At 34.9% G+C, this 8,754-nt stretch overlaps 1 protein-coding gene across 1 annotated transcript in view; it reads left to right on the forward strand.

Annotated features, from left to right (window-relative positions):
* The window catches only part of LOC117100546 (zinc finger protein 800-like), an 11,005-nt gene extending 4,630 nt beyond the window's left edge, over positions 1–6,375 (forward strand). The window contains exon 2 of the mRNA XM_033240316.1: positions 1,926–6,375. Within this exon, the coding sequence (XP_033096207.1) occupies positions 1,933–4,671 (2,739 nt within the window). The 5' untranslated portion in view covers positions 1,926–1,932 and the 3' untranslated portion in view covers positions 4,672–6,375. The remainder of the gene's footprint in view (positions 1–1,925) is intronic.
* Positions 6,376–8,754: the final 2,379 nt, after the last annotated feature.

Here is an 8,754-nt window from a genome sequence, read left to right on the forward strand (position 1 = left end):
TTGTACTTCGCAGCACTTCACTTGCAATTTGCAATTTCTAGTTTTATTTTTATAATTTAAGGGCCTCCCCTTGAATTCAATCTACTACTGACCTGATAAAATTGCCATTTTGTTCTGATTTCCAATTCAGTGTCAACAGCATTTAACCTCTGGGTCACTGAATCCAGGCAGCCATGCACAATGTGCAACCATCTCCAAATGTTCCAGTCATGCATGTATCCCATTCAATTTTTAGGTGAATTGAAGCAATTTGGAAAATGCCTTTCCCAGTAATACACAACAAGCAAGTTGCCATTGACTTAAATACCATGGTCAAATAGAAACCCAACGTTTTGATTGCTTTTATACATTATTATGATAAACAACATAAGAAAGATGAAAAATGCATATAAATGCACCCACAACAAGCAGGGCACATAGCACTTAATAGCCCAATACAATTATTCAAAGTTTCATTTCATTATGAATGTACATTTCGCTCTCCAATTCAAGACCACCTTTAGGACCTGAAAATTTGGGGTGGTCTCGGGGTTCGGTCCCCACATAGAGGGTTACACTGTAGCTTAGTGTTAATAGATAGAAGATCAAGCAATGTACAGGTGATTGATATAAAAATTAATTAATAGGCCTACTCTAGATAATCTTGTACTGTGCCAAGGGTCAATTGAGACAAGCCTAACTGCTTCTATAACTTGATCCTTATCAATGGAATTATGTTATTTAAATTTAATGATTTTTGTTATGTTTTTCCATTGATTGAATAAATGTATATTGAATTGAAGGTTGAAGCACTTGCTTATTGTCGTTGACATACTGTACAGTAGCCCAGCTGTTTGTCATCATAAGAATTGACCTAGAAATATTTTTGTAACATTATCTTGATTAATATAATAACAAAATAAATATCTTGAAATCCTTGAAAATGTATAATTGTCAATTCTCGTAAGATACAGTATAACCCCTATTAAGGGGTCATCTTCGGGACTAAAAAAAAGTGTCCCCTTAAAATAGGGGTGTCACATGAATACGGTTCCATCTTCATCTTCTTGATTAGTTTCATCTGCAGTAATTCTCTTAATGCAAACATAATGCTAAGATGTTTTTACAGACTTTATTACTTTAGGATAAAAAAAAACCCAATCTGTATTAATTTTTAAGTTAAACTACAAAAATAAAACTGTCTGGCCTACAACAGTACTATAGTGTTACAACGTTAAATGGATACATTGTTACTGGAGATGCTGTGCCGTAGTTCCTCGGGTATAGCAACCCACCACACTAAATAAACCAGAATTTGGATCATAAAATGCAATGCCTCTGTACAGTTAGGGGGCTCTCAGAGAATATAGTAGCATATGAGGCCTAGGTATTTTGATGAAATTGCAATAAAAAAATATATATATATTTTCATAATGTTATCTGAGGGGCACATACTGGGTATGTAGTCGTAGTAGTAGTAGGAGAATGTCCAGGGGGAAAAATACCAGGGGAAACTGTCCGGGGGACAAATGTCCAGGGGGAAACCAGCCTAGACCCCAAATTAAAACATCTTGCTCTTAAATGATGTTATTTAACATTGTGATATGATTGTACTGTCACCATTTAAGGCTTTTTTGAAGGTTTTGGAAAAGCTTGAAATACATGACTTAAAAAATTATTACATTGTGGTTTTGGTTGGTAGTGTAAAAATGTGTGCCTTTCAAACTAAGTACCGTATACATTACAGTACATACTGTAAGTTGAAGGTCATGCAATCTAATATGCTACCTGCTATGAAAGAAGAAATTGTCTGTTATCAATTTAATATAATTTTTTTTAAAATTCAAAATTGCTTCTCTTGAAAGATCATTACAAATGTATTGAAAGACTATTTCAATATTAAATAAAGAAAGATTTGATTGACAATTTGTTTTCCTCTATTTTAGGTCTGGTATGGCAGATAAAAATACAACCATAAGAATTTCATCAAAGCAGCTGATGTCGGTGGAAGATGTTTTGGATTCAAGTAGTATTCAGTTGATTTCTTCATCAGACGAGGAAGAATTTGAGAATGAAGGCAGACAATTCAACATTTCAAATAGTGCATTAGTACCAGTTAATAACAACAACGATGATTTATCATCGAAAAAGCAAGCTCCATGTGATCCTAGCATTCTGAAGAAGTCTGATACAAAATCTAACAAAGTTGGCACTCAAAATTTATTTGATGCATTCTTGTCAGGCACACCGTTCTTACGAAAGATGGTTCTTTTTGAATCAGATGTTATACTTGAATGCCGTTCTTGTCGTAATCTTTTTCGCAATATTAACAATTTCTTGGACCATAAACGTATGTATTGCACAGACCATGTACGTTCAAGCTGCACGTTAAAAGAACAGATGTGTATGGCTCAGTCACAGGCATTGTGGGAGAGTCATAACAGAACTGGGTTTTTAGATGCTAGTGAGGGGATTTCAGATCAGAACAATCTAAGTTACAATGCACGTACAGGTAAAAGTAAAAAGAGCAAAAATGAAAATAAAGGAGTTCAGGTGAACTTGCTGGGTGACCCTGGTGAACCGCACCTTTTGCTTCGAGATATCCCTTCTACATCTGAAGCCATAGAACAGCAGGTTGTTGTACCTCGCAACATCATGTATTATGATGAACTTGATAGGAGCAGTGTGTTTCAACATGTACAACTTCTTCATGACGAGCTTGACACAACCAGATTAATCGGCGAAATCACAATGCGCCAGGTACGGCGAGCAACACTGAAGAACATTGAAAAGCGTGACTCTTTGCATGACAAACTGCAAAGTTCTAACATTGACTTTTATGTTGAAAGTGCTCCACATGATATCTCAGAAAAGGTCAGTAATAAGAAACAAAAGGAAAAGGAGAAAGAGAATTCTCCAATAAAGAAAAAGGAGAAAAAATCCCCAGATGTTGTACCATTAGCCAGTGTATCAAAAGCACCCAGTGCTAAGAATGAAGCCGTCAGAAGTGTGTCAAATAAGTGTAAATTCTGTAAGAAAATTTGTAAAAATTGGACAGCTCTAGCATGGCACATGAGAATTCATAAAAGACGGCAGTATAAATGTCCGACATGTCATTACGAGACTCCAGCATTATACCGCATTAAACGTCACATCATGCATGTTCACAACAAAGATGTGAAAGAGGTTGAAGAAGTCGTAAGAGCAGTTGTACAGAAAGCCCACCAGAACAACAGCAGTAACAGCACAGAAGTCTCTGTGAGTGATACTGAACCAACATGTGATATATGTAGCAAGGTATTCTCTTCCAAACGTAACCTAGTTAGGCATAAAGAAATCCATGCTCGTAAAGGTAAACGAGTAACTGGAATGACCCAAAGGCCAGATGGCAAATTTAAAAATGAGAAGAAAACCTCAAGTCAAGAAATAGAAGCTGCACGCAAGAACGTGTTTTCGATAATGGATGAAAAGAACCTGCAGTGTCGTAAATGTAAAAAGACATTGTCAGCTTGGCGTAGACTAGTGCAACACTGCTGCAACCATTTTGGATACAACCGATACAAGTGTAAAGGTTGTCCATATGAAAGTGGAGACTATACCCAGATGAGGAGGCACATGATGTGCAAACATGGCCGGCAATTTAGGAGCATTCAGCAAATATCTGAAGCAATTCGGTCAATGAAAGTTGGTGTGTGGGTCAATTTCAGTTTGCGATCAGACAGAAGTGAAAGTGCAGAGACGGAATCAAATGTTCAAGAGAAGAAATTGGTTGAAAAGAAAAAAACACAAATTGAACAGAAGATACCAAAATCCCACAAAAAATGTTCAACTGAGTTGAAAAAATCACCTGAACAAAAAAAGTCTCCAGAACAGAAAAGGTCTCCAGAACAAAAGAAGTCACCGTCTTCTGATTCAAAACAATCTGAGCCAAAAAAATGTCCCGAGCCAAAGAAATTAAGCGACGATCTTTCTAAGTCTCTATCTGATCAGCAGAAATCTGACCAAGAACACGCCAAGAAGGAAGAAAACACTAATGAAGAAAAAAAAGCTGGTGTAAAAAAGTTCAGGCAAGAAAAAGAAAATGCGAGTTCTAGCTCTCACAGCAGTCCTGGAAAGGATACCCCATCACCAGTGCGCTCATCTCCACGAATTAATATAACACCATCATACGTCCGTATTACGCCGCTTCGTAATGTAAAGGAAAAGCAAGACCAAGCTGTTAAAAGATCTACAGAGAGAATTGATAGCTCAGTAGATAATAACATGATCAATTTACTGGCAGACAGAAAGAACTTGAAATGTTTAAAATGCAGCAAGCAGTTTCAGTACTTAAGCACCCTAAAACGACATATTCGCAAGCATTTTTCCCCTACACCAGAGAAGAAGGGTAAATCAGATACAACCCACAAATCTGCTGAAAATCCAGACACTAAGTCCTCAACTGTGTTCTCATTGATTAATTTGCAAGATATGCGTTGTCTGAAGTGTTATAAACGGTTTAATGATCTATCCTCTGTGAAACGTCATGTTGAACGACATCTTGGATTTCATTCTTTCTATTGTAAATTTTGTGGCTATGTGTCTCATAACTTCACTTGGTTCAAGAGACATCTAGTGTTGAAGCATTCACATCATATTAAGGATGAAAAGCATTTGCTTCAGTTGGTTGGACAAATGAAAGGAAAGAAGTAATGTTCTTCCTCTGTATTCTGTGGATTTATTCCACTCTTAATTGTTGAAATGTTATTGCTAATGCTCTCTGTACATTTTAAATATCCGCCTCCTATTGTGAGCTATATTTTGATATACTGTGATGTTATGTTTGTGTTTATTTTTATAAGAATTAAATAATATGATTAATTCCAGGGCCAGATGTTATATGAAAGATCTTGAACTCTATTAACCAGAATTTGTTTCTATGATGTCATTGACTGGCTTGTAATGGAATATCATGTAATCATAAAAGTAAAGTTTATTGTATTGTAATCAGATTAATTATTTGAGGAACATATAAAAAGATGTACAGGCTAAGTAAATTTCAGGTTGACCATTAACTGGAGAGTTGGCCAAGCCATGTAGAATTTGGATTCAAGAAATGGGTATTGGTATGAATGGTATGATTAAGATTAAATTGTATAATTAATGTGTGTAGTTCTGCCATGTCAAATATTAAGTACATTGTTAGACCATGCAAATTTTAGACTGATAGTCCAGTCATACTAATTCTTGTCTGATCTGATCAGATTGTTTGGCCATGCCATGACTAATATAGGTCTGACCACTAGCCATGCTTATATTAAGCTACTATAGATGGTCTAACCATGCTAATAGACTGACAAAAAATGTTTTGTGACCATAACATTATCTGTTCCATGTTGAGGAAATTTTGTCAATGACAACATTTTCAGCTTAACAAGGAAAATGCTGATATGCTCACTTTACAACATCTCGTAGATTTCTATCTTGTGAGCAACATGTGTAATGAAATAACCGTGTACAGTAATATAATCATAGCTCCTCTGTAATATCGCTAAAAAGTGAATATTTTATAAACTGATACTGTAATCTCTTTAGTCTTACTCAGTTGATACTGTATCTTGTAATCATGCAATTTCAGTTGATAGCAGGGTTGCTTCTGAAAAGTACAGTTTAAATTAATTAGTCCTAAACACTGGCAGGTTAGACTGCTTTAAACCATTTTCAGGCAAAAATAGTTCAGTTGTTTACTGTATATAAAAATATCCTTGCATATGTGAGTGTTTACCTGGATTATAGTGATGTTTGAATTTATCAAAAGAGTTATTCATGACTTTATTTACAAGCAGTTATGTTTTTGTCTCCATTATTAAAGAAAAAACTTAATACTGTATTTACTTATTTTGGATTTTCTGGTATATTTATTGTCTGCTTGAATCAAATTCTACTGCCTGCATATCCTGACATATAATTTACATTGTCTGGCGCCCTCTATGGTTGGCTAATTACCACAAAGGCAATATACAGTGTCTTCTATGAAATATTGTCCTCAATTTAATTTCATTTGCTGTTTAAGCTTTTTTTGTAGTACAGTATATTAATTTTTATAAAAAAAAAAAATAATAATGACCGTGCTTTATAGAAGACTATTAATGACCATAATAACCATGCTTTATAAAAGACTATTAAGAATCTGAAAGACCTGATTTGATAAACGTTGAGAGACTGTTATTTACAAGTGTGGATCAAAATGGTTTTCAGGTTTATGACTGTAAAGACTTAAATTTTATTTGAAAAAAATTATGAAATGCCTAAATATGGCCATGATGGCTTGCCATTCCAAAACCAGCATATTCTTGTTCTCCACATCGTAAGCTTTAAGATAATGGGGTCATTTATTTCAATCGACTGTTGCCAAAGTTATTATGGTTTTTCTGTCCTAAAGTATACGATAATGGCACATTCCTTTGCTAATTAAAAATAATCAGTTTAACATTTAGCAACAGTATATTGGTTTTGGAATAGCAAGCACCATATATTGGCATGCAACAGGTTTTTTTTTTTTTGTCAAAAAAAAGTTGAAAATCTGGACAGAGCTTTATATTGCAATTATATTAATTATATTAATATTATATTAATATTAATTATATTAGTGTTTAAAGCTATGTCTACACTATCAAATTTTATGACAAAAAATGTAATGTGCCCATATATGGGTACAATGAAATCATATCACATATCAAATTGTATCAAAAAAGTTGAATGTGTTCAACTCTGTACCATCAAATTTTATGTGATGGTTTTTTGATGAAATTTGATAGTGTAGACAAAACTTAATGGTTCAATTGTAAATTTGATAGGACTAGATTGCATTGCTAACATTTTTGGAGCAGTTCTGTTAATGAAGCTAAGAGTATCAGTACAGGTGCATGCCCATTTTGTGATAGATCACCTGGTATTTTTGTGCAATTAATCAATATGGATTCATTTTAAAATAATAGCTACTACTACAAAAAGTATCCTACTAGATGGTCCAGATGAAATGGAAAATACATACTGTATTTGTTTAGGAGAGTTAATTTAATTTGGTATGGCAGCTTGAATCAATTGTTAATTACAATATTTACAGATTTGTATGTTACTTGTTATCTTGGTCAGTGCTTGTACAGTATTTCAGAATTCTACTTGATAGTAAACAAATATTTTTGCAATTTTAATGGCAAATCCTTAGAGGTATTAACTGATTTTAACCATGTAAATCATAGTAAACTACTTTGTGAGGCAGGTACGCTATTGAATCCGCTCACTTGAATTAAGCAGTGCATCAATGAATCATGAGTTACAATTTAATTACATATTTGTTATAAATGTATTGTCAGATCCATAATTCTGGCAAATAAGTTAACCATGTTTATTTGGAAATAAAACAATTGAGATCAATTTGTTTAGAGCTACAAAATCGTATTCATTACAGTAATATCTTTTTGTTTAATAGCCACAATGTATATCATTACAATGCATAGGCTTAGCCAGCGAGCCGTCCGGCCATCTTTGGACAGCCTACAAGTACTTAGGATGGCAACTTTTACCGTTACGGCTTGGCCTAATCAGCTCGGCCTAGCCTAATTGGACCTGGTCTACCTTTAGCAAATTCTTTATATTCTTCAATTTTATCGAGTGTTACATTCTAAAGCTAAATCATATTTACGTTTAATAAAAACAATATTTATTGATTGAATATACGTTGTTTTTGTACCAATATTCGGTGGGGATTCCTAAAGAAGGGCGTGCGGCTCAGTGCCACACCCACTGGCTTCCATTTCGGACAGCCTATATCGTTTTTCTGGCTAAACCCGTTACAATATTCATTCATTTAACTTTAAATGGCCCATAACCTAGGGGCTTTCTATGGTTCAGCCGAACTTCTGAGTGATAGTCTACAAACTGAAGCATAATATATTATGCTGGCTTCTTTACCCCCACCAAAGTTTCCCTGGACCACTAGCTCTTAATGGTAACTCCCTCAAGGATTCCTGGTTATGGGTCGATTTAACTTGCATATTTGAAAATGACATTAGCATGTCAACGATTTTAATGACAACACACAAATGTTTATTTCCATCTTGCCTAGTTTACACTACATTAAGAACAATAGACGAAATATGTGTGTGCCAGAGTCGAAGATGGTGTGTTTTACAATAATAATGTACTGTAATAAAAACAGGTTTTCGAAAGCTCCAATGAGGGCGTATAATAGAGGCAGTAGTAGAGTACCTATAGGAACTCTAGGCAGTAGATCTAAAAAAGGTCTAATAATCAACTATTAATTGATCAGCCGAGTGTTTCTAGAGCTCATGTGGGCAGTATAGAGGTAGATCTAAAAAACCTTGTGAGGGCAGTATAATATAGGCAGTAGAGCAAGAAGGATCTGTCAATCAGCCAAGTGTTTTTAGAGCTCGTTGGAGCTATAAATATTATAATATAAGGCCTGTGAGCAGTGGTGGCACCAGAAATTACCCAACAGTGGATGATAAAGTAATTTTCTATAGCAATCAGAGGAAAGCAGTAATAACCCTGGTGCATGGAAAAACATTCACAAGATAAATTTTCTTTTTTAAAATTCCCTTTTAAATCTAATAAAGTGCTTAACACCTCAGCACCCTCTTCCTCCACCAGCTGGAGCTGCCACCATTGGTGGCTGGGGTGGGACAGACATGGACCTCCTGTTGCAGGACGCCACAACAAGGTCGTCTGATCAAAAATTAAAAAAATAATTTGCCTATCCAAATAACATTCTGA

The sequence above is a fragment of the Anneissia japonica genome, unplaced genomic scaffold (genome assembly GCF_011630105.1).
Source record: "Anneissia japonica isolate Jap-2015-1 unplaced genomic scaffold, ASM1163010v1 scaffold685_len2926416_cov193, whole genome shotgun sequence".
Taxonomy (NCBI): Eukaryota; Metazoa; Echinodermata; class Crinoidea; order Comatulida; family Comatulidae; genus Anneissia; species Anneissia japonica.